The 26,737-nt window shown below is 40.0% G+C and overlaps 1 protein-coding gene across 1 annotated transcript in view; it reads left to right on the top strand.

Moving 5' to 3' along the window:
* The window catches only part of LRP2 (LDL receptor related protein 2), a 184,030-nt gene that overhangs the window by 127,592 nt on the left and 29,701 nt on the right, over positions 1 to 26,737 (top strand). The window contains exons 42-61 of the mRNA XM_088829892.1: positions 288 to 574; positions 1,519 to 1,722; positions 2,297 to 2,536; positions 5,450 to 5,575; positions 6,668 to 6,787; positions 9,565 to 9,696; positions 10,941 to 11,148; positions 11,792 to 12,087; positions 12,758 to 13,274; positions 16,028 to 16,180; positions 16,689 to 16,859; positions 17,955 to 18,181; positions 19,454 to 19,631; positions 20,681 to 20,877; positions 21,566 to 21,811; positions 22,623 to 22,751; positions 23,637 to 23,756; positions 24,346 to 24,462; positions 25,043 to 25,159; positions 26,014 to 26,151. Of these exons, the coding sequence (XP_088686018.1) occupies positions 288 to 574; positions 1,519 to 1,722; positions 2,297 to 2,536; positions 5,450 to 5,575; positions 6,668 to 6,787; positions 9,565 to 9,696; positions 10,941 to 11,148; positions 11,792 to 12,087; positions 12,758 to 13,274; positions 16,028 to 16,180; positions 16,689 to 16,859; positions 17,955 to 18,181; positions 19,454 to 19,631; positions 20,681 to 20,877; positions 21,566 to 21,811; positions 22,623 to 22,751; positions 23,637 to 23,756; positions 24,346 to 24,462; positions 25,043 to 25,159; positions 26,014 to 26,151 (3,923 nt within the window). The remainder of the gene's footprint in view (positions 1 to 287; positions 575 to 1,518; positions 1,723 to 2,296; positions 2,537 to 5,449; positions 5,576 to 6,667; positions 6,788 to 9,564; positions 9,697 to 10,940; positions 11,149 to 11,791; positions 12,088 to 12,757; positions 13,275 to 16,027; positions 16,181 to 16,688; positions 16,860 to 17,954; positions 18,182 to 19,453; positions 19,632 to 20,680; positions 20,878 to 21,565; positions 21,812 to 22,622; positions 22,752 to 23,636; positions 23,757 to 24,345; positions 24,463 to 25,042; positions 25,160 to 26,013; positions 26,152 to 26,737) is intronic.

Below are 26,737 nucleotides of genomic sequence, written 5' to 3'. Positions count from 1 at the left end.
GTATTTCACAATACTCCCCTCTTTTCGTTTCTTTTCCCTGTTTCCTTTAGTAGGATTACTTGTGGGTTATATTAATATTTGGAAATCATTTATATAGGCCATTGTTTAATAAGGAGATGAAGTTCTCCCATTACCAGAAGAAACATTTCTTGCTGCCATACGCTCCACTTGAAAGTTGAGGGCTTGTGTAAAAGTCATGATTGCGCTGATGTATTGGGTGCCAGTTGAGGACCTTAATCCTTCTAGATTCTAGTATTTTCTTTTTTCTTTTTCCATCTTCATTTTAGGGAGAAGATTGAGCGCATCGATCTAGAGCGCTATCTGCGGGAGGTCATTGTCAGCAGAGCCAATAGTCCTTTTGGCTTGGCTGTTTATGGCCAGTATGTTTACTGGACTGACTTGCTCACTCAGAAAATTTATCGAGCTAACAAAATTGATGGGTCAGGTCAGACTGCAGTGACCACGACCCTTCCCTTTCGGCCTAAGGGTATTCGTGCTGTTGTGAAGGACCAACAACAATGTCACAATCCGTGTGATCGGTTTAATGGGGGCTGCAGCCATATTTGTGCACCAGGTAACTACCTTGGCCACCTCATGCGAAGAGTTGACTCACTGGAAAAGACTCTGATGCTGGGAGGGATTGGGGGCAGGAGGAGAAGGGGACGACAGAGAATGAGATGGCTGGATGGCATCACCGACTCGATGGACATGAGTTTGAGTGAACTCTGGGAGTTGGTGATGGACAGGGAGGCCTGGCGTGCTGTGATTCATGGGGTCACAAAAAGTCGGACACGACTGAGCGACTGAACTGAACTGAAGGCATTGGGAATGAAGATAGAATCATGGAGAGTGATGATAATGATGAACATTAGTAGGGAAGGCTGAGGGAATATTCAGCTCCAGCATGAGCAAAGGTTCTCTTTGTTTTCAGAGGAATTTCTAAAATAGATTTCAGGGTTTGTATGTTGAGAAGAAGACTGAAGGTTTTTTCTTTCCTATTCCATTTGGAGCCTTCTTACAATGACATTTTTAATTCAAGCTTGATGGAGGTAGAAAGAAATATGCAGGTTTGGCTGCTGCACATCATGTCTTGAATAGAAATTTCATCAATGAACTAATGTTCCTCATTAAAGGATTTAACACTTTGACTTAGGAGGTATTGTTTATAATTGAATAAACAGAGTGTGCTTCAGAAGTGTGTTTTATAGAGAATAATAAATTCATAAGAGGATGTGCCTTTTGAGACTATTGCTGTGCACATTTTGCTGAGAAGGTAGAATCATTGCTAATGTTTCATTGAAGAGAAGAAATAGTGGTTTAAAGATTAGGGTGAATTAGCTACATTTATTAGAAATTGGTGGTTGTTCATATTGATGAAAACATAACTTAGAGCAGAGTTTCCATGTCTTAGAGCATGTTTAATAATATAGAAGCTGTTGCCAGTGCTCTTCAGGGGGAGAAAATAGCAGTGTTTGCTACAGAAATCTTATGCTTTTTTCTGGGCTTACCCTTCTTCAGGTCCAAATGGCGCTGAGTGCCAGTGTCCACATGAGGGCCACTGGTACCTGGCCAACAACAATAAGTACTGTATCCAGGATAACGGTACCCGGTGCGACAGTTCCAAGTTCACCTGCCTCAGTGGGAAGTGCATCCCTGACCAGTTGAAGTGTAATGACATTGACGACTGTGGTGACAGCAGTGATGAGCTGGAAACTCTCTGTGGTGAGCTGACCTCTTAGAACTTTTGAAATTCACCATGTACCTAGTGTTTGGTCCTTTTACAAGCGAAGAACATGTACCCTGAGAATCTAGACTGCACTTTGCTTAAATCACGCAACAGCTGATATATGCGCTGTGAAGTCGTGTTCGATACTTTGTTAGGAAGCACCTCTGAAGTGCACCTAAGAAAGAGCAGAGGTGCTGCATGCCATTTATAGTCTGGGGAGCTCTGGGAAAATTACTTAACCTCTCTGAGCCTCAGTCCCATGAAAGCATTGTGTTTGCATGCTTTAATGAAATTGAGATAAGCTTATACATTGGGATGGTAGAGGAATAGAGTGACTTTGCCATTTGCGTCAAATACTCCATTTGCTTAAAAAAAAGTATGCAACATATTTGCTTAATTTAATTTAAAGTTTGAGCTCACTTTGCATGCAGTGTGTTTTGCAGCTTTTGCCTTGGAAGGTCAACCCAAAGTGTCTTATTTCACTTGACTGTGTCTTTTTAGAAAACGGGATGATGCTTTAATCTGCGAGCTTCTTTGATGTTTTTGCAATATTTTCCCCCCTCCTCTTAGCATTTCACACCTGCCCTTCGACAAGCTTCACCTGCGCCAATGGGCGATGTGTCCCGTACAGCGATCGCTGTGATCACTACAATGACTGTGGTGACAACAGTGACGAGGCAGGGTGCCGTTTCAGGGCTTGCAACAAAACAGAGTTTACTTGTAACAATGGAAGGTGCATCCCTTCTGAATTAGTCTGCGATGGGATAGACAACTGCCGTGACAACAGTGCTTCAGATGAGAGAAATTGCCGTAAGTTCACCTTAAGTTCTTGATGGGCTTTGGAGCCTTGAACTCTCAGAGCCTGGGAGATGTAAAGAAGATGCATTTCTGAGAAAAAATCGACAGTATTCGTCTAAAACATACATTTCATTTTACAGGTCTACTAGTGATTTTTAAAAATAATTCTACCTAATGTTTGATTTATTCATACACTCTTTGAGTATTTTCGCCTTCAATATTTTATCTTTGGTTTGTGTTTCTGATTATTGTAAAGCTTTACCAATGATTACTGACAAAATTAATTGACTAATGTGTGTGGTTCATGTTTGCTTGTGCACAAAGCTATGTAGTACAGTGTTGGCTGAAATGATTTGGTAAATTGCTTTTTAGTGAATTGGTTTTCCCAAATTTCTGGAACTTACAGTTTAGTATCTTGAGAAAACAGTAGCACAGAGTATGAGCAAAAATGCATTTTCAGTTTGGGTATATCTACATGCTCTGCTGTCTTTGTATGCGGTTACACACAATATTTATTTGGGTGTGCCAGAATTATTGCCTGGATAATCCTATGGACAGAGGAGCCTGGTGGGCTACAGTCCATGGGGTCACAAAGATCCAGACATGACTGGATGACATCCAGAGCATGCTCCCATGCTTTTATTTTTAACAAGTAGTCAATAGGTTTCATCATGTCCTCCAAGTTTTTTCCTGAGTATTTTAAAGCAACTTCCAGAAACGCATGTCACTGATAAAGACATTTGTTTTCTAATTTAAAAAATGGTTTTAAATTTTTAATTGGAGGATAATCTGATTTACAATGTTACGTTGGTTTCTGCCATACAACAAGGTGGATCTGCCGTAAGTATACATTTACCTGCTCCTTCTTGAGCCTCCCTCCCATCCCACCTCATCTCATCCCTCTAGGTCTACAGAGTATCAGGCTGAGTTCCCACTAGTTATCTGTTTTATACATGGCAATATACATTTTGAAAAACAACTACTATTCTAGAATTATGCTCAACAAAATCAACAATACTTACTTAATGTCCTCTAGTACTAAGACCATATTCAAATTTTATCACTTAGCCCTAAAATGTCAACAGTTCATCTGTTCACATCAGGATTCAAAGTCTACATATTGATTTAGGTCGGAATTGAGACCTAGACCTTTGATCGCATTAGACTTGGTTCTTTGGGCAAGAACACTTCATACGTGGAGCTGTCTGTTTCTTGTTATATCACATCATGAAGCACATAATGCTTGATTGTTCCACTTTAAGTGAAGACGGTATTCATTTAGAAGTCAGTTTCAATCTTCCCTTTAGGAAGTTCCCATCAGTCTTTCACCCAGTGGTTTTTAACCATGGATGGTTGTTCCATGAATTTATTATTACTTTAAGGGTTATAAATCAGGTATTTAAAGTTTTTACTATTCCATCCACATTTATTAGCTCAAGTTCTCTAAAGAAGAAATTTCCCTTATCAGCTATTTTGTTACTCTGAAATACAATTCTGTGGTGTAAATGTTTGGCTCTTTCTTTCCCTTTTCAATTTTCAGAGTACTAAATTGGTGACCAGTGAGCATTAAGCTTTTGCTTTGTTTTGTTTTTACTATTGTATTAAACTCATGGATTTTTACATATTTGAGTTTTAATGAGATGAAGTAATTTACTGCTTTTGGTGCTTAATTGTCCTATTTTTGGCAGCGGGAATCTGCTAAGTTGGGTCCTTTTTTATTTTGACTTGATCCCATTCAATCTTCCATAGTGCATTTCAGACTTGTGCATTTCTTGTCTCAGACCTGGAATTTGTCTCATTCCTTTTGTGTGTGGTATTTAAAAATTACTGGGACTTCCCTGGCAGTCCAGTGGTTAAGATTTCCAACACAGAGAGTATGGATTCCATCTCTAGTTGGGGAACAAAGATCCCGCCTACCTCATGGCCAAAAGACCAACACATAAAACAGAAGCAATATTGTAATTTAATAGACTTTTTAAAAAATTAAAATTACCACAGTGTTGGGTTATCTATTTCTATTTGGCTTTTATTGCTTCTATGACTTTTTAGTGGACAGAACTAGGAAATACAATTCTAAAGGGTAAAAAATGATATTGGTATTTTCCATTTTAATTTAAGATAAACAGGTTTTTACCTTTTAGATTTTATAATCACATCTCTTACACTTAAAATCTTAGTTTGTAATAGGTGACATAGTCACTTAGTTGCTTTATTTTATAATACTTTCAAAGTAACCATACAAATGTAATTATTTTATGTCCTTCTTATTCTTAGATTATTTCCCACTAGAAATATGCAGTCATTTGTTACCGTTTCCAAATTTTGGGAATTGCTTTTCTTTTTCCATTTTTATTTCATTGTGTTCATTTATAGAAAATCATGTGCATGGATTCATAGTCATATAAAAATTGTGTGACACGGTACACTCACAACATCCGTCATGTTTGTCCTCTCCACTCTGTTCCCTCCATACTATTCTCAGTCTGTTCATAGGAGTGACAATTTTCGTTAGTTTATCTTTTCATTTGTGTTTTAAATGTAAGCATTTCTTTCTTGCTGGACACACACAGTTATCAGTTTTCATACACAAAAGATAGCCTAGTGTTCTGCTTTCCTGCTGTTAATGCATCCTGGAGGTCATACCATCTTTCCTTATCAATATATAGAGATCTTCTTCATTCATGTTACTCCATTGTATGGGGAGTGAGGAGAGTGGGAAGTCTTGCTGATGCTATTAAATAATGAAAACAGGAAATGCTCTTTTTACTTGAGACTATATGGCATCACCTAACTGTCATGAGTTATGCCTCTCTGATAGCTTCCCTTCTGCTGGTTTGATTCTGCAGTAGATTTGTTAGCATGGACATATATGATGTATATGTGATGAATATGTTCCAATTTGTTTATCTGGTTGTCTTTTTCAAGCTGAACGCACGTGCCATCCTGGATACATAAAATGTACGAATTCAACAATTTGCATTCCACATTCTTTCTTGTGTGATGGAGACAACGATTGTGGAGATATGAGTGATGAAAACCCCATTTTCTGTGGTAAGATAAACCTCTTTTTGTGGTTCTAGGCATGCATGTCTTGAGCTAATAAAGACACATGGCTTGTGTGTTTCAGCTAATTTCAATTTGTCCTTTCAAGTTGACCTTGTAAATAGATACAGTAGGCAGTTATATACCATGTAATTGGAGGGGCATAAGAAGTCCCTTCTCTCTGTTCCCTGGCTGGATACCTGACTCCAAATATTTCTTCCAGGGATCAGCTATAACGCATAACCTCCTATAATTAAAGGTCTTTTGTCTTCAGGAACTACAGGCAGAATTTGCAAAATAAACCCTCATATTTATTCTCAGTACGTTTATAATAGCCATTAATAACTGAAAGAATTTTTGTCTTTTTCATATGTTTGATTTTCAGAAACCTTAATTTCATATTTAGCCATTTGTTTCAATCAAATAATTTCTTATATTTATAGTTCAAAATCTTAAGCTCGATAACTTTGAAACTTTTAGTGTAAATAGATGCATCCTTTAAGAATTTAGTAATGGTCACCAGTCCAGGTTACAATCCAAGAATAGGAGTCAGTTGTAAAAACAGCAACAAGAGGAAATAGAAAATCTAGAAAACACATCAGACCATAACCTCAGGTTATGTGAGAAAAGTTTACACATAGGCAGAATCATTTACTCAAATAAGTTACAAGGACGAATAAGAGCAAAACTTTGATAATTCTCTAGAATCATGGTCTAATGTGGCTTAAAAGCTTGTGTGTAGGGTGATTTGGTTATTTTGTTGTTTTTTCTTTTCAGTAGCATTTATTTTGTGTTATGGCGGAAAACATAGAACCATGTTTTCTTTTATCTATAATTTGATTTCATGTATCAAAAAATAGTCTTTTTGGTATTTCTAATAAGTGCAATTCATTTTCTGAATCTCTGGAATTTAGGGAAAAATTTCTGGGAGACTGGAAAAGTATTGCTCTCCCATGTTCTTCCCTCTGGATGAAAAACTTCTATAAAAACACAGGCCTCGGTTTTCCTGTCTTGCCAACTGCTACCCAGTTCAGAGATATAGGCAGGTTATTAGGAACAAGCTTGTGTGTTGCTCATGGATTTTCTCTTTACCTACTGCAGCCACTAGGACGTGTAGGAGTGATGAGTTCCATTGCACCTCTGGGCCCTGTATTCCTGCACGTTGGTATTGTGATCATGAAAAAGACTGTTCTGACGGCTCTGACGAACCTCCCACTTGTGGTAAGAGAGTGAGCCAGCAAGAAAAGCATTGTGATGCAGTTGACACCTCTCTTCCAACTACTTCAAATGTAAACTATGGTTCTGGCTGGGGAATGTTTGCACTCCTTGCTGATACCCCTCAGCAGATACTCATTAAAAGCCTGGTCATCATGTAGGGCACTGGGTGGGTTGTTGGGCAGGATATGGAAGGTGCTGATTGATGCAGATGAAAAGTTGCACCTACCGAAAGTTGGTGATGCACCTACTACCTGCCTGGTTTGTGGAACTCAATTAATTGTAATTGACTCTGCATTGGAATTTCTGAATTTGGGTAAGACTATGGGAGGATCTAAGCGACGAGTTGACTCACTGGAAAAGACTCTGATGCTGGGAAAGGTTGGGGGCAGGAGGAGAAGGGGACGACAGAGAATGAGATGGCTGGAGGGCATCACCGACTCTGTGGACATGAGTTTGAGTGTACTCCGGGAGTTGGTGATGGACAGGGAGGCCTGGCATGCTGTGATTCATGGGGTCGCGCAGAGTCGGACACGACTGAGCGACTGAACTGAACTGAAAGGTTATTGAGGGCATGATGTACATGCTGAGGGGGCAGGTGAGGGGCACATGTTTTTTCCTGCTCTGTGTGCCAGCTGAAGGGTTAGGGTCCCAAAGCCATCTGAGCTTCCTGAGATGTTCCAAGGACCTTCTAGTTATATTCTTGGAGGCAGTTGTGTGTTGCTTGTGTTTGAAGGTTGCTATTTACCTTTGCAAATCCTAATCTGTATCCATGCACAATTTTTTTAACATAATTGTAAAAATCTGAATGTACAATCTTCTATATTGCTTTTTTAGGGGGTCTGGCAATATTGTTGTATGTGGGTCAGCAAACTATGGCCATGCTTGTCTTTTTTTTTTAAATTTTTTTAAAAAGATTTTTTGACATTGACCATTAAAAAAAAGTTTTTATTGAATCTGTTACAGTATTGCTTCTGTTTTATGTTTTCTTTTTTCTTGGCCATGAGGAATGTGGGATCTTAGCTCCCTTCCCAGGTATCAAACCCACACCCCCTGAATTGGAAGGTGAAGTCTTAATCACTGGGCCACCAGGGAAGTCCGTCATGCTTGTCTTTATAAAGTTTCATTAAAATGCAGCTACATTATAGTGTCAAGTAGTTGTGAAAAGAACATGTGGCCTGAAGCTTAAAATATATATACCATCTGGTTAAGAGAGACTTCTCTAACCCATGGTGTCATCTTCATACTCTTGTTTAATGGCTGTGTGATATTCCATTGAGTGGCTATATGATCATTGAGTTAACTGCCTCTATTTTAAGTGTTTAGATTGCTTTATTTTTTTCTGGTATTATTAAATATCACTGTAGTAAGTAGCATCACTTTTTTTGGAGTGGTATTTTCTTAAGACCATTAGCCTAGTTTTGCAGCTGAATTCAGGCTATTTTCTATTCCTGTTTTCCCTTGGGCTCAGATTCTGTGGATAATAGAGAGTGGTATTAAACGTTCTTTTCCCCCAACACTAAAAGTTTTGTAGAAACATAGTTTTAAGGAGCTGTAAGAGAAATAATAACTGTTAGGTGAGTAGAAGGGTCTTGGAGATTATTTTTAAATATCTGAACTATTGTTTCAGATATATGAAGAATGAATAGTGTCCAAACTTCTCCATGGGAACCAAAGTCATAGTATTAGCAATTAGTACCTACTCTCTGACATATTTAAATAGAAGTAAACACACTATTATTAATGGATTTTCATAATATGCAGAGGTATTTTTTTCTTCTAGTTTTATTGAGATTGACGTATAGAACTGTGTAAATTTAAGGTGTAGAACATAATGATTTACATACATCATGAAACGATTATCACAGTAAGTTTAGTGAGCATCCAATACACAGATATTATTTTAAAGAAGTAATAAGATGTATACAGAAGAGTGAAATCCCCATTCTTTCACCCTCTTACAATCCCCTCACCTCCAGACATAACTGTTATTAAGTGTGAATTCTTTACCTATATATCCTGACGTATAGAGATCTTACTATATATATCTTTCTGCTGTTTCCCTCCCACTTTTTTTTTTATCCTAACAATATCTTATCAGTTAGAAAATACACCTCTCCCTCTTGAACCTCCCTGCCATCTCCCTCCCCATCCCACCCCTCTAGGTTGTTACAGAGCCTCTGTTTGAGTTTCCTGAGTTATACAGCAAATTCCCATTGGCTGTCTCTTTTACATATGGTAATGGTAAATAACAAAATTCTGTAAAGCAATTGTCCTTCAATTAAAAAATAAATTAATAATAAGAAAAGCAAATATACCTCAGTCTTATCTTTGCACTGCTGTATATTGGTGTAAAGTATGGATGTTCCATGTGTTTTTATCCCTTTCCCAACTGTTGGGCATTTAGGTTTTTCCCATTTTTTCCTTGTAGATGTAATGCTGGAATGAACATCCTGGGTATGTGGGAAGGCTAGAACTCTGGGAGTAGGTTTCCTGTATTGGTACATACTGCATTCTTACCAGCTCGTGGAAGTTCATGTTACTCCTTACTGTTATCATTGTGCTGTATTTTAATGGTTAAAATTAAATGTTCTTTTGCCTTAGGCTAATTTTGAGGGATCTCTGGGATTCTGGGCATATGACAACTTGATTCGTTAACATGTGGGATATGATTAAAGAATTCTAATTGGTGTTCTAGGAAGCCTTTGGCTATAGTATGTTTCTCTCAAGATTCCTGACTGCACATGACTCTTCTCACCAAGAGTCCCCTTTTTTTTTTCCAGAGTTTTCTCAGTCAACATGCGCCAGTAATTATTTCAAGTGTGACAATAACAGGTGCATCCCAGTGATGTGGGTCTGTGATGGTGACAATGACTGTGGAGACATGAGTGATGAGGATGAAAGACACAACTGCAGTAAGTGCAAACAATTAATTCCTCTACAGAGCCACACTTCAGGGAAACAGTAGCTTTATTTTTCTATCTTTGGAGAATATGGTTGTCAGGCAGGTTCTTCTTTATTGAAAGTACACGGATAGAATGTTATCTTTATTTTTCTGCTCAGGAATGTTTTATATTATCTACATAAATGCTTTTAAATGATAAAAATGATTTTAATTTTTTTTCTGTTGCATTTAGGTAATGGAAATAATGTCCTACATTTCTAGAACAGATAAAGAGAACTCAGTTGGCCACTCTTAATAGCAGCTTTAATACTGTTGCAATTAACTGTGCCTCTAGTTTTAGCCATTTCCCTAGAGTTGTTATGATGGGGTGGGGTTCATTCTTTTAAGTGAATTATGGAACAGACTATGAAACAACATTTCCCATTACCAACAGAGCATAGAACTCTAAATTCAGGTGTCTTAGAGTATCTTTCCATGGTAGGATAATAAAAGCAATGACTCCATGATCTTTGCATTGGATTGTTACCTCATATGTCCATGACTTTGGTGATGGCCCCTGTTTCTCCATATCCTCTATGAAATGGGTTGGCAGCTGCCCAAATCTAGATTGTAGTGTGTACTTTTCTCCCACATCTCTTCTTCAAGACCCCCTGCCTTTTGTCTCCTCTTCACCCTCAGATAAAATATCTCTATTCTATTCTGCAGACTTTCATGATTACATTTTAGCTCTTTCCTAAAGTGTCATGGTTTCTGTCAACTCTTACTAACAAATACTTTTCCTGTATATCTAGGAAAGAAGCCCTAGCTTCTTCGAAAATTCTGTGACTTTTTGCTATCTAGTTAACCATTGTGAGCTTCACTTTTCTCATAAAACTGGCATAAAAACGCCTATCTCACATCATGTTTGTGTGATTATACTTTATAAACTAAAAAAAATTACCAAATGTATGGGATTTTTAGTATCCAGTTAATAAAATGCAAGTAGTTTTCTACATCTCTAAGGGAAAAATATGACCTTACATTAATTTTATGGAGATTTAATTATGAGGTGTTTATCTTTACTTTTTACTTCTGAAAAAAATTCAAGGTCCAAAGCATTTAAAATGAAAATTTGGGAGAGTAATTTGTCTTCCCTTCATTTCCTTTCATCCCTCAGACTATTATGGAATGTAAAGCAAGATAAATATTGATTCAAAATGAACTTGACTGCTGGAATGAGCTCTCATATGATTCCTGATTCTCTTTGTGCTTTAGCTTCAGAGAATCGCAACTGCTCAAGTTCTGAGTTTGCCTGTGTAGTTGGTGTGCGTCCACACAGAGGGTGTATCCCTAAATCGTGGGTTTGTGATGGCGAAGCGGATTGCTTTGATGCCTCTGATGAGCTCCAGAATTGTACCAGGAGATCCTGCTCTGGAACGGAGTTCATCTGTAACAATGGCTTGTGTATCCCCAACCAGTTCAGGTGAATTGGGGATTAAAAAATTTATTAACAAACCTCAAATGTCCATGAAGCAGGGCTGGGGCCCATGATACTTTTCATGGCCTCTGAAAATGTTTGGACTTCTTTTAAAATCAAGAGAAAAAAAATAAAGAGAACTTTTAGGTCAAAGAAAATATTTAAATACTAAATAATACTATATATGCCTTTATACCAATGTAGTCGTTAATTATAATTTTAAATATTTTTATGGAGGAAGGGGCCCACGAAAGCAGAAGTGCCTGGGGTCCATGAAGGTCATAATGTGACCTTGCACAGAGGATCAGAGAGATGAGTGAAGTGGGCTTACTAGAAGAAAATTCTTTCTTGAGGCAGCTGACGCTCAGGGTTTGCCACTTGGAATAGAGGCATGGGCATAAGAAATACTTCATTCAATTCTTTCTGCTATAAGAAAAATAACAGTGTGAGCAGGATGATAAATGGGACTGCACACTGTGGCTCAGGGTCAGCCTGACAACAGAGAGGCAGGTGAGGCAGGCTGTGGGCGTGTTGCTCCAGCCAAGAGACGCAGACACTAGTCAGCATCATGTGTGTGGACAGAAGTTGGGGATCTGGATTTTCACCTGAAATGTTCTGGGTTTAAGTGGGACTGGGTCTCGTGACACAGGTGTGACCGGAACAACGACTGTGGTGACTACAGTGATGAGAGGGGCTGTGTGTACCCTGCCTGCGACAAGACCCTTTTCACGTGTCAGAACGGACTCTGCATTAACAAGGCTTATGTCTGTGATGGGGACAATGACTGCAGAGATAACTCTGATGAGCTGGAGCACCTGTGTCACACCCCAGAAACCACATGTCCCCCTCACCAGTTCAGGTGTGACAATGGGAACTGCATTGAGATGGTGAAAGTCTGTAACAACTTGCCTGACTGCTCAGACAACAGTGACGAGAAAGGATGTGGTGAGTATAGTGGAAGATTAGGCAAAGGAAACGAGGGACTGAGCATGGATTCTCAACCCTTTTTTAGTAGGACCTTTCAGTTGGTTCTCTAAGTAGCACACTGCCAGAAAATTACTATTGTCTATCTAAAAGCAAGGATTTCTTGGTCTATAAGGTCAGTCACACACATTTTTTGGACTCATCATCAGTTAGCCATTCATTATAGAGAACAGGAGATAAACACATTAAGGCCATCCGTATCTAAGAGCAGACAGTGCTGATCTTGCAGTGACTTGTTGCTTTAACTGCCCCTCTGCTACATGCCTTAATCTGTTCTTAATTTTCATCCTCAGGTGACTAAAAGGGAGAGTTTAACTGGAAGTTCCCCACCCCACCCCCAGTCCCTAACCCCACCCTGGTTGTATTAGTTGTTAAAACCATTGGTGAAGGATCAAGGAAGGAAGTTGAATAAGAGTGACTTTTGAATAATGTAGGGCCTTTAGAAATCCCTTCTTATTTGTCCCTGTTTATTTGTCTTTTTTAGCATGATTCATTAAGAACTTGGGTCTGTCCAAACCCAACCAAACAAAAAGAACTGCATCTGTCCAGTGGGAAGGCTGACTTTTTTGACCATTATGGTGGATCCATTACTGACAACTTATGTTCTCTGATAACTGTCTTTTACCTACAGGCATTAATGAGTGCAATGACCCTACACTCAGCGGTTGTGACCAAAACTGCACAGACACCTTAACCAGTTTCTATTGTTCTTGTAACCCTGGTTACAAGCTATTGTCTGACAAGAGGACTTGTATTGATATTGATGAATGCAAGGAGACGCCCTTTGTCTGTAGCCAAAAGTGTGAGAACTTACCTGGCACTTACATCTGCAAATGTGCCCCAGGCTACATCCGTGAGCCAGATGGAAAGACCTGCCGGCAGAACAGCAACATCGAGCCTGATCTCATTTTCAGCAACCGTTACTATTTGAGAAATCTAACTATCGGTGGCCATTTATACTCCCTCATCTTGCAAGGACTGGGTAATGTTGTGGCATTGGATTTTGACCGAGTAGAAAAGAGATTGTACTGGCTTGATATAGAGAATAAAGTTATTGAGAGAATGTTTGTGAATAAGACAAACAGGGAGACAGTCCTAAAGCACAATCTACCGGGTGCGGAAAGTCTGGCTATCGACTGGGTTACCAGGTAAGAAAAAAGCTTTTTAAAAGTTAGCAAGTTTTTGTTTTTTAAAAAGTGTTCTAGCCATGCTTTCATCTTAATAGGGAATTGATCTTTCCAGCTTGGGTTACCAGGTGGAAACATTTTAATGTTTCTGCATGTTTTGTTTTTGTTGTTGCTATTTTCTGCTGTGTACCTAATAATCAAATGGGATACCACAGAATCTAAAATCTAGTGATTTTTAAGAATTTATGATATGAATTTTATGGGGTGGGGCATCACAAAGGAAGAAAGAGCTCTGTTGTTACTGAAGGTATGTGAAGGGATGATTCATGCTTTGGTTGGTGCATTCAGTCATTTAAACCTGTTGCCTAAGTGCAGTACTATTCTAGGGACTGGGGTTTGGAGGTAAACAAGACATACACAGCCCCTGCTTTCCTGGAATTCACAGGCTACTTATGATGCTAGTTATTCCCAACATGGGCTGGTTATAAATTAAATGAAACTCTGAGCATCTTTACAGTAGACAGTGGTATTTTAATTCAACTCTACCAGTTCAATCACACTTCTTCTTTCTCTATTGGATCAGATACTTGGCTTTGTGGTTGACAGGAAGCTGTGTGCACTTAGGCTGCAAATATTATTGCTTTGGTCACCCCAGACCCACAGAGGATGCTTCCACATCTTTTCTGTTTGACCGTCTTAAGAGTAAAGATGGGGGATGGAGAATTGGCTTCCTAGTTCTAGTTGAATAAGAGCCTACCTGCTCCAAAACTGCCTGCAGAATAATCAATAAAATATTGATGTGAATACAAATATTTTATATATAGTGACTCTGTGGAGTGTCAAAAAGCATAGCAACTAATGATTTGTAGGAACAGAACTAACTGTGGTACCTCTTCTTATCTTGTCCTTTGCTTCAATGCAGGGAAAGATAATATTTTAACCTTGATATTGTCATTCAGCCCTCTCTCCCCAAAACTGGTAGGATGATATTTTCCCCTGGACTTTATCTGCTTTCCTCTTGTTCTAGGCATGTGCTTGACCAGGGGAAAGAATTAGATACATGTGTGGTAGTCAGGAAGATGGAGCAAAAAGTCTAGGGTGGTTGTCGGATAAAATATCTTACGTCTGAAGCATTTCCTCAGATGTTCAAGAAAGATTCCAACCAGTTTAAACATTCCTTAAAACACAAGGAAGAATAGAAGCCAGTCACATTTAGGCCTATATGGGATAGTTCTAAGATACAATTACTTGGAAATTTGAAATAATCTTCCCAGTATCGATAAAGATGTCCGCAATAAACTCAAAGATGTTTGGTTTCCAAAGCCCTTAAACTTGATATACTAGTTTTTCAAAGCACAGTGCAAAATTTCACAGTGGAAAATTGGACTGGCTCCCGGTCCTGTTAATTTTTCCCTGTGTGGGGATGGAGTGCCTTCTCCATATTCTGTTCATGGGTCAGTGTTTTGATTGTTGAATAAAGAGGAATTAGTGAGTTGGCAGTAAGCTCTACAGAATAGAGTGCCCTATGGTATAGCCATAATTCCTTGAATTAATTCCTGCTCTAGCTCTTACTAACCTCTGGGCCTCAGCAGCCTTATCAAGAAAACAAAAGTAACAGTAGAACTTACTCCGGGAGTTGTTGTGATCTTAGCTCTTAGCCCAGGCCTGGCATTGAATATGTGAGTGTTCAGTCACTAAGTTGTATCCTGCTCTTTGCAACCCTATGGTTTTCCCGGTAAGTATACTGGATTGAGTTTTCATTTCCTCCTTCAGTGGATCTTCCAGACCCAGGGATCAAACCCAAGTCTCCTGTGTCTCCTGCATTGGCAGGAAGAATCTTTACCACTGAGCCCCCCAGGAAGCCTGGCATTGAATAGATAGCTACTATTATTGTTGCTATTATCACCCTCTACAGTGATAGAATCCAAAATTGTGGCCATCTCAGTCATCAGTATTCACCCAAGTGAGCAAGGCTTGTACATTTTTGCATACTCCTTTCCTCATCCACAAGCCTAAGAAGGTACTACTGTCCTGACAGTTATTCTGACACCTAGTATGATTGGATCATGTTTACCTCTGGCAGGGAGACATTGGAGCCTTTGGAAGAGAAATCATTTCAGTGGAAATTGACTATCAGACATTCTAGGAATATTGAACTTTGGAAGGTTCAGTTCAGTTCAGTTCAGTCGCTCAGTCGTGTCCGACTCTCCGCGACCCCATGAATCACAGCACGCCAGGAAGGTTATGGATACTTTAAGACTGGTGATTTGATTAAATGAAATTTGGCACAGGTTAAGAAAGTCATTTTGCCAGTCTAGTGGGACAAGGCTAGGGAGGTGTCAGGTTTTTCTTTATCTTAAGGATGCCAGCGTTCAGAGTTCCCTTTTGCAGTCTCAAGGCTGTACTTGAGACAAGTTTCCTTGACTCCACATATAAATTGTAATTCATGATACTTATTGATTGCTCTCATTTCTGCTTCCTTGCTCCCGTAAAGCCTGGATCATTACCTGGAAAGATGCCTTTTGCTGTATGAAGCAAGTAAAGCCAAAATCCTTCTGTGGCCCCGCAATTCCCTACTGTAAGGTGACATCACTTTGCAATAGGAAAACGAGCACACATTATTGCATCTTTTTTTGCCTCATTGCAGGAAGATCAACTGTTTTCCCCTTGTCATTGTTTGCCTGGGGGAAAAGTGCTTGGATAGGAAATTATGTGGCTAAATATACATTGTTTTACAGGTAAAATGGCTCTAACTCCTGTTTCTCCATTTGCAGAAAGCTCTATTGGGTGGATTCCTACCTGAAATGCCTTTCTGTCTCTGACCTCAATGGCCGATACCGCCGCAAGTTGGCTGAGCACTGTGTGGATGCCAACAACACCTTCTGCTTTGAGAATCCTAGAGGACTTGCACTTCACCCTCAATATGGGTATTGTCTTCCTGTAATCTCAGGCTCTTCTTTTACGCCCTTCTTCCACCTCTGTTACCAAAAAGGCTGTTCACATAGTGATCTCAAGGCCAGTGTCTTGCTGGAATTTTCTTCTGCTTTTTCTACCTGGTAAATGGCTTAGTATAATGGCTAGAAGCATGACTTTTTCAAATAATATTCATATGCTATTTTCTTTGCCATCACACATCACTTCATTTATAAAGTTACATATTTTGGCTGCATGAAAGTAAATCATGGTTAAAGAAAATGACAACCCACTTTTATTGGACTTTCCATGTCAAAGCTACTGAAATCCCTAGTTTATCATGTTCATTCCTGAGAATTTCCTACATATTATCTCCTTTTAGATTCCTTTCTGTTAGTTCTCTTTCCTTTATGAAATGCTCTGTAGGATGTAAATTCTGTTTCTCTAATTGGAGAAAGCTTGTGTCTTTCCCACTGAGTTCCTCTGGCTTCAGGGACTGACATGTTGTGTTTGCTCCAACAGGCACGTCTACTGGGCAGACTGGGGTGACCGAGCATACATTGGGAGAGTAGGCATGGACGGAACCCTTAAGTCTCTGATTATCTCTACCAAGATCATGTGGCCCAATGGCCTCACCATTGATTACACCAATGATCTACTCTACTGGGCAGATGCCCACCTGGGTTACATTGAGTACGTACATAGAAAAGAATAAAGCAAATCGCGTAACCCTTCATTCCAAACACCAGGGTTTGTGTTGCCAGCGTATGATTCCTAGGCAGCTTCTAATTGGCCTGTTTATTGAAAGTCACTCTGAGATTGCTTCTAACTAAAGTGCCTATAGGCAGTTCGCTGAGCTCTGAGGCATGGTACAAGGGAAGAGTGTGAACTTTGAAGCCATCCAGATCACAGTTTTGTCTTGGCTTTTTTACTTCTTACACTCCTAAAAAAGCAGCTAGTAATCTCTCCCCTATGGTAGTCAGCCTAGTGCTCAACTCATCTTAATTTCCTTATCCCTTTACTTTGCCCTTCCCTTCCCAATTTATGGTAAATAGACTTGGAAACATTATACTGTTCAATGAAGAATACTCCTTTTAAAAAAGGTAATACAAATTGTTGGCCAAGAAATATGTGTTTATTTCGGAGACATTGCTAAGTATGGCATAGATAGACGATAGTAATTTCTTCAGGGTATTTATGAATTAGTACCCAGATACACAGCCTATTGCATGCAAAAAACAAGATCTTTAAAAAATTGTGTCATTCTGTTAAATTTATCTTGAAAAAAATTTCACTTGAGAAAAAATGCTCATAAAAGTGTCTGAGCTCTCTATGTAGAGATCATGCAAGAACTGAAAGAGAAGAGATCAAGATTGCTTTCTGGTTTATGAATTTTTAAAAAAGAAACAGATAATGACTACGTTCTGGTCATTTATCTGCAGTCTTAGCAACAGAGATCCAGAAGATTGATCTCTGGTTTTCCTATGACTTCTTTAAGTTTTCATAAATTAAGATATTTTGGAAAATTTTCTGACATCCCATGGCTAATATTATCACCTTTTTTAGTTGCTAGCTCATTCCACCTCTTGTGGGAGTTTTAGGGTCTGCGCCCAGATTTTTAAATATTAAAGTAACAATATTCTGACATAATTTCCTAGCCAAATTCCATGATATCAGTACTTCTAGAAGGTAGTACTTTATTCAAGATTTGTTAGCTCCTCTGTCCTTAAAGGCATTAGAGGAGAGGCATGATCTTCATTGAGTCACTCTTTCTTCCTTTGACCCTAGGTACTCTGATTTGGAGGGCCACCATCGGCACACGGTATACGAAAGTGGCACGCTGTCTCACCCGTTTGCTATTAGCATTTTTGAAGACACCATTTATTGGACAGATTGGAATACAAAGACAGTTGAAAAGGGAAACAAATACAATGGGTCAGATAGAGTGGTGCTGCTGAACGTAACACACAGGCCGTATGACATCCGTGTGTATCATCCTTACAGGCAGCCAATTGGTGAGTAGTTGATTCAGAAGTTTTTGCACAGTTACTTTACGGGCTTGTCCATGCTGCTCTTGTTGTTTTTTTTTAAATTTTTTTAAATCATTAATATCATAATTTATACCAGAAATGGTGTTACTTGTTAATGTTTTCTATGAAACAAATGTTGAGAGTTGAGGGGATGGAAATTAAAGGTGTAGAGTTTATTCCCCTCTTTCTGGAAAAGGCTGCTGATGATTCTTTTTCATAGTACCTGCTATATTCTTAAAGATCTTGGTTTGTTGTTTTCTTTTTAATAAAAATCAACAGTTATTATATGTTGCCTTGACATTTCAGTCCTACTTAAGAAAGCACCTTTGAAAAATAAAGACTTTCCTGTATAACCACAATAAATTATAATACCTAAGAAATGTATTATAATCACATGGATGTATTTGTAAGAATCATTTCTTTACTAAGATCAATCTACTGAAATGATTAAAAGAAATGCTTAAAGGAAAGTTATAGTAACCATGAAATATCATTTATTAAATGGCTATTTGCATTTGATATCTAGCCAAGTTCTGGAATATTCTTTGGGGATAGAGTGCATTTTGTGGGCCTACTAGGTCATGTTATCTTAATAAACTTGGAAGTTAGGAAGCATATCATAAATGTATTTTATCATAAACATATGATAAACTTGGAAGTTAGGAAATATGAGAACTGACAAACTATTTTTTTCTGGAAGGTAATAGTCTTCATATTATTTAGCAGAAGTTCAAGTTCATCTTTACCTCTGAGTGGCAACCCAGAAAATTAGTATAGATGTTGCTCAGTTTATCTATCAACTTGATTCTGGGCCAACTTCTGTTGCCTGTATCCTTAGGAGGAGAGAATATAGCATCTGTTGGAAAGTAAAACTTTAACTTACATTCTGGGTGCATGGAGGTAAGCTAAACCTCCCACTTATTCTCCAAGAACTTTCTTTTTTAATGGAATGTGGGATCTAGTTCCTTAAACAAGAATCAAACCTGTGCCCCCTGCACTGGGAGTGTGGAGTCTTAACCACTGGACCACCAGGAAACTTTGAGAGATCTTTTCTAACAGTGAGTAAGCCTCATTTCTGCACATAAATCAGTTCACAGTATCAGCAACAGGGTTGCTAACACAGCTCTACCATATGTCTTCTTTATGAACTTTTTGAAAAAGCATGTATACTAAGAAGTGATGAGTTTTATGTGGCCCATAATCAGTTCGTCCATGCTTTAAGTGAATGAACATATATTTTCTCCCTTCTTTCACTAGTGGCTAATCCCTGTGGCACGAACAATGGTGGCTGTTCTCATCTCTGCCTCATCAAAGAAGGAGGTGTTGGATTCACTTGCGAGTGTCCAGATAACTTCTATACCGTCCAGCGTGGTCTCAGCACCCAGTGCCTGCCCATGTGCTCTAGCACCCAATTCCTGTGTGCCAACAGTGAAATGTAAGGCTCGCTCCTCCCTCTTCCCACTGCCTCTCCAGCCTTTGGACACACATTGAACTTCAAGGCCCCTGGGGATGAGAGTTTTCTAATGAAGAAGATTTTGGCTGATTAACATGGCTCATTTGGGATGTACCAAGACTATCTTCAACTGTCCAGCTTCGGTCTGAAGTCTCCAACTTCAGATAATTTCTTCCATGAAAGGAAGCATTTTGGGAATCAAATAGTTACACTCAGGCATGCAAATTTTCGTATCTGTAACAAGGAAGCAAACTGTGTGTGTTTTATTTCTAATGAATTGTCCAAAGTCTCAGGGTCAAGAATGTACATAAGTGTACACTGAGAAACAGCCCTTAGGAATGATAGAATTTCCCCATCTTTTTGACACGCTGGCCTAGCTCCTCAGTTAACTATGCTAGAGGATCGAGGGGCACACAAATCTATTTTTGATCATTTGTATTTGTTATGAAACACTCACAGATTATTTCCCTCACAGTGGATGCAGCCCTTGATGACTAGGGGTTCAGAGTCAGACAGTGAGATTAAGAGGAGGTGTTATGCAAACCACAGCATCTAAGATTCAGCGGCAGATTATTCTGATGATTGAGTAAAGGATCCTAGATTAAGAATCTAGTCTATATCCCATCACAACGTAGACTCTCAACAAGTGGTAGTGCCTCCAGCTTCCCAGCCCATAGCCTAATGTCATCTCTGTCTCTGACTGATAGCTCTAATCATCCATTTGTTACACAGAACCACAGCTCTAAACACACACTTCACTGTTGGCTGTGGCAGGAATTTGGTCATCATGCTCAAAGTACTTTTTCACTGTGTGGTGGGTCTTAACACACCTGTTCTATCTAACCTAGTTATGTTTTCTCTAAAGATTATGCCACAGTAACCAAGGGTGAATCGATCCTCTTCTTGGGCCATGATAAAACGCTTGCATATCATTGCTTGAAATTCAGCTTTGCCTTCTCTCTGGATGGTCATTGCCTGCTCCTCTAACTGCCTGTTGCTTTGCTAAAAGAAGTGCTATTTCCTTTCTGCAGGTGTATTCCTATCTGGTGGAAATGTGACGGGCGGAGAGACTGCTTGGACGGGTCTGATGAACCTGTCACTTGCCCGCAGCGCTTCTGCGCATTAGGAATGTTCCAGTGCAATGATGGCAACTGCACCAACTCACACTCCCTGTGCAATTTGCGTCAGGATTGCCCTGATGGGTCCGACGAAGACCCTGTGCTTTGTGGTGAGTGGAATCACTTTCTACGTTCTTTGCCCACTTCTGTAGTTGATCATGTATAATCATGGTTCAGTGGGGCTTTTCTGAATGTCAAATCAAAATCTGGCCCAAAATCCTGGGGGAGGAAAAAGACAACTCAGAGTCCATCCCACATCTATAGGTTGTCTATATTAGTGGTTCTTTGCTGTGTACTGTGTATAGAGTCTTCTTTAAGAGCTAGTATTGAGGGTGAAATCAGGGATTCCCACATTTTAAACAGGGACTCTCAGTTGTGATATTTATTTATGTCTCCAGTTTTAGAAAGCATCCTCTCAAAAAAAAAAAAAAAAAAAAAAACCTGCACTAAAACCCCCAGAACAACCCTCCAAACCAAAAGTAGCACATCAACAATAGCAACAAACACAAAGTTTGGAAACCATTGTCCATTAGGGCAACAGGTACCGGAGAAAGTGAATTGAGTAGGCTGTCAATCCTCATCCTCTGAGTTACATGCAAGAAAAAGACCTTTAAGAATGTAGGAGACAGTGATAGAGGATTATCTGCCCTGTAGTGTTACTGGTCAGTAATAAGTGCATTGGGCCATAAATCCTCTAAAAGGAAAGGAGAGTGGCGTTCCACAGGATCCACTAGTGTAAACTAGGGGCTTCTGTTCCTGAAGCCTTGCAAACTGATAACCAAATGCCACCGCTTGCAGAGCATCACCAGTGTGAGCCCTACGAATGGCAGTGCGCCAACAAACGCTGCATTCCGGAATCCTGGCAGTGTGACATGGAGGACGACTGTGACGATAACTCGGACGAAGACAGCTCCCACTGCACCAACAGGACCTGCCGGCCGGGCTACTTCAAGTGCGCCAACGGCCACTGCATCCCGCAGATATGGAAGTGTGACGTGGACAACGACTGCGGGGACTACTCCGATGAGCCCTTGCAGGAGTGCTGTGAGTGCTGTGTGCGGGTCTGGCCTGGGAGCAGCCCTGCGAGGCTGGAGGGAGAGTGCACAGCCCCTGCTGAGCCCTATGGCATGCATGCCCCAAGGATGCAGAGGAGGTCTGCACGCTCGGCCTGCAGAGTGAACCACATCCCTGGGTCTCAAATGGCGGACTCCTGGCCTCTGCCCACGGGATGTCTAACTACAGAATATGATCAAAGAGCTTACATTTTTATCTTGCACCTTCTGTTTTGAGCCTCACTGAAAGCTGGTGAGAGCGAAGGTGAATGAGGGACCTGAACCTCATGTGAAGTGATTTTTTTTTTAATCAAACCCAGTAAAAAAATGTACCAGGGTACCTTTTCCCCCATCCCACCCTCCCCAACAGTCTGACCACAACATAAATGAGTGGTAACTATGTGTTGAGAAAACCTAAGGTCTCTGAGTGAACAAATCACACCTAACGGAGACACAGGCTTGCCAGGTGACTCAGTGGTGAAGAACCCACCTGCCAATGCAGGAGACACAAGAGATGCAGGTTTGATCTTTGGGTTGGGAAGATCCCCTGGAGTAGGAACTGGCAACCCACTCCAGTACTCTTGCCTGGAAAATTCCATGGACAGAGAAGCCTGGTGGGCTACCATCCACGGGGCTGCAGAGCGTCAGTCACACTACTGAGCAACTAAGCACAAAAGAGACACAGTTGCCAAACAGGCACTGAGTCTGTTTGGTTGATAACATGGTCACTGTGGAAAGGTGTCTTTGGTTTCCTGGCAGGACCACAACTTCAGTCCTTACTTTGCTCCCTCCTGTCTTTTCAGTGGGCCCCTCCTATCGCTGTGATAACTATACAGAATTCAGCTGCAAAACAAACTACCGCTGCATCCCGAAGTGGGCGGTGTGCAACGGTGCCAACGACTGCAGGGACAACAGTGACGAGCAGGACTGTGGTAGGAGGGGCGGCCGTGGCGGGGAGGGACGAGCAGCGCACCGGCGGGGAGACCGGATTTCCCATGGCATCCTCCCTTTGTTTGCCTCTCATAACATGTTGCATTTTATAGCGATTTTATAGGGATACCAGCATTTTACAGGGTTACTGGGAGGTTCGTTTATATCATCTTAAATGAAATCTTTCCCCAAATGTGGAGATATTAGGAATTTCACAAATGGGAAATTCTTATCTACATTTGACAAGTTTGTCTTATCTTACAGTTCGATTGAAATAGATGGGAGGGAGGAGGTAGAGAAAATATGTATCTCTAAAAAAGATATTTCAAAATCAGAATATTTCTTATTTGGAGGTTTTGATATTTCCAATGTCTCTCTGACCTTCCACGTCTTTTTGTGTTTGGCAATATAGAAAGAATCTATGGACAAAAGGCCAAATGAATTAATGGAATTTTCCAAGATTAGGCGTATTCCTCTAGCTGAAAACAGTGTGTGTTGTGTTTAGTTGGAAGAGAGGTAGGAAAGATAATGAATTATTTTAATAACACTGAATCTAATCACCTAGAGGCAATGTAATGGACATGTTTTGTTTGCTGGCAGCATCACTTAATTTTCCTTTCCAGGCCTTTGTTGCAAATTACAAGCCAGGGATCAAATCATGTTTTGAACTGTTTCTACAAAAGAGAATGGATTTAGTTTCAAATAGTAGGATAGGTTCAGTTTAGCCTAAAGAGGAGTACTGACAGTGAATGTAGCTGGCATTCCTCTTTCTGGGAGTTTCGAGACTATGGTAGCATAAGCCTTAGACCATCTCAAGAGAGCCAGTACTACTTTGGCATTCCTTGACCAAGGGCTTCTGAAGTATTTGCAATGACTGTGATTTGCAGAGTCGATGACATGCAAACCTTCTGGGGAATTTCGGTGTACAAATCACCGCTGCATCCCTCTTCGCTGGAGATGTGATGGGCAAAATGACTGTGGAGACCACTCCGATGAGGAAAACTGTGGTGAGTGTTGGGGGTCCTTCTTTCCCGTGTGCCATTGGAGTGGTGATGTCTGCTCTTGTTAACTCAACTGTCAATGCAGTTCATCCTTAAAAGGCAGGATGACGGCTGTCTGACCTCTTGCTTTCTGACTGGCACGTTTCTACTTTTCATCTTCTTCTTAGCAGACTGTAATCATGCTCTAGGAAAAGAATATTTACCCAAGTGTATCTTTTGTCTGTTAATTTATTTACACTTAACAGCATCTTTTTTTTTTTTTCAAAAAGAACTTGAGGTGACTTCCATCATTGCCTTATGATATGTATCAATTTCAGATTAACTAACATGAAATATACTCTAACTTTAGTCTCCTTTTGGAAATGAGAAAGTATGGGCTGTGGAGAGAATCAGGGTGATGGTTTCACCTGCAATTATAACTGACTAAAAACAGACTTACAATTGAAGTGAAAAGTCTTATTTTTGCAGGTTGGACAGTCTGGGACTTGGGGCACAGGAGGGGTTTGGGCACAGAGGACACTTAGGCCAGTCCACAGCCAGTGCACTGTGTACAACTCCTGGTTCCCTCTAATGGCTGTGTGGCTTTCCTTTTCAGCCCCTCGGAAATGCACAGAGAGCGAGTTTCGGTGTGATGATCAGAGCTGTATTCCTTCTCGATGGGTCTGTGACCAAACCAACGACTGTGGGGACAACTCAGATGAGCGGGACTGTGGTAACTGTTACAGCAATTTGAGGGGCTTCCCACAGAGTCTCGTGCTAGGATCAGCGTATTGGAGGGGAGTAGGGAATTCGGAATTCTTTCCTGGGAAGTCCCATGGATAGAGGAGCCTGGCGAGCTACAGTCCATAAGGTCACAAAGAGCTGGACATGCCTTAGCCCTGAAACAACAACAACAGGGACTTCCAATGTGTGTTTGTAAGGTTTTATAGATGATTTTTGTGTATTTTAGGTAATATATAAACCTTAGCATTACAGTACCTTCTTCTCTGTACTTTCTATGCTTTATGATTACCTTAGAGCATTCCAGATCAATAATAGGGGAAAATCGCAAGAGAGTTTTAAAAATCTCATTTTAACTAAAGGAGAGATTGGTACCTCCATCTCCGTATCTTGAATGGGGAAGGTGTAACTTTTGAGAGTTTATTTACTCACTGATCACAAGTTGTGGGTTGGTTGTGAGCCACTCACTGGGTATGGATAGGAATGCGATAGAATACTTACTACCCTCCACAGAGCTAAAACTTGTCTGAGAATACCAAGGCACCTTGGAAACAACATTCTTTCCTTTTCAGAGATGATGACCTGCCGTCCTGGATATTTTCAGTGTGATAGTGGGCACTGTATTTCTGAACACATGAAGTGCAATGGGTTGGCTGACTGTCACGATGCCTCTGATGAAGCCAACTGTCGTAAGTTTCTAGACCATTGGTATAGTTATGGCTGTTTAGACCCAATAGCCACCACTTCTTAGATTGAAAGGTCATAGATATTTTCTATTCAGCATTCACTGATAATTATCAATTTACGTGGGGCTTAAGTCATCATGTCTATATATTTCACAGTAGTTATTCAAGTACATTTCACTAATAATATTTAAAATATTATATACAGAGAGAGAATATATTATGTCTGTGCTAATGAAAGTATTTATATATTATCAGTTCAGTACTACTCTACAAATCATTAATCAGATAAAAACTTGGCAGGAAAAGAATATTCAAGCAATGAATAAATGGGTATTCAACCATATTGAAGTTCCAGCATTAAGCATTTTCTGAATTGTAATAAAGGCATATAAAACTGTTTAAAAGTATAAAGCCTATATGATCATTTGTATTTTAGTCTCTTAGAACTACTGAATAAATATTAACTCTTGATACTTATCTATGATGGATTTTGTTGATCATGTGGTTGCTACATCCTAAAACCTTGGTTTCCAAGAGACTTTAAATATATGATACGAAAAGCCAGTGTTGGCACTGCTGAAAAGTTTCACTTACCTGAAAAAGAAAAAACCCAATGCTGTCCATAGAATGACTCATGTCATTAAATGTTGGGCTTAGTCAATTATCCTTAAGAAACATTCCATCAGAATTTCAGACGGTTTAAGGCCGCTGTACTTGTGGTTGAATGAGGAAAGAGCAGGCTATAATGAAATGCTTTCTATTAGGAGAATTCTTTCTATAAAAGGAGAAATAGCCAGCTAGCTTTCCAAAAAGTATCTATTTCTAATCATTTGAATATGTCTCCTCCCCACCAACAGCCACCCGCTTTCCCAATGGTGCATACTGCCCAGCTACTATGTTTGAATGTAAAAATCACGTTTGTATCCATTCATCTTGGAAATGTGATGGTGATAATGACTGTGGCGATGGTTCTGATGAAGAACTTCATCTGTGCTGTGAGTGAGAGATTAAAGGGTGGTGGTGTCAGTGTTTCTTATGTGGAGCATAGGTGGGAGGGCATTTGTACAATTTTTGTGTATTGGACACATGATCTGATTAGTGCACTTTGACTTGGCCTTCCTGCTTAGTTCTCTACTTGGGACATGAGAAAGTTGGGCAGACATCCATAGTTTTAAACATTTTTGTGGCCTTTGAAAACAGTGGCCTCAAAAGAAATTGTTGGAAAACCAATATGCATAAATAAAGGCAGGTCTGTTGTGTTTGAAATCTGAGTTAGGGTGGAGTGTGTATCTCTCCTGCTCCACCCCACTTTCAGTACCCCTCAGAGTACTTCTGCCAAACCCCTGGAGCTTCACAGAACACCGTCAGGAAATATTAAAACCACTTAATCTTGAAACTCACTTCACTTTACATCATAATTCAAGCCCATCTAATTCCTTTCTGTTGTATGATGCGTATTTACTTTTTAAACCAGTCAGTCTCAATGTGGGTGCCCATCCGAATCCCTTGGGGAAAGGTGCTTTGGAAGCACATGCTCTGGTCCCACCTCAGGCTTGGTGGTGGTGGTGGTTTAGTCGCTAA

Source organism: Moschus berezovskii, chromosome 2 (assembly GCF_049115385.1).
Source record: "Moschus berezovskii isolate FMDL1 chromosome 2, NW_MosBer_1.0, whole genome shotgun sequence".
NCBI lineage: Eukaryota > Metazoa > Chordata > Mammalia > Artiodactyla > Moschidae > Moschus > Moschus berezovskii.
This window is presented reverse-complemented; position numbering and strand designations above follow the sequence as displayed.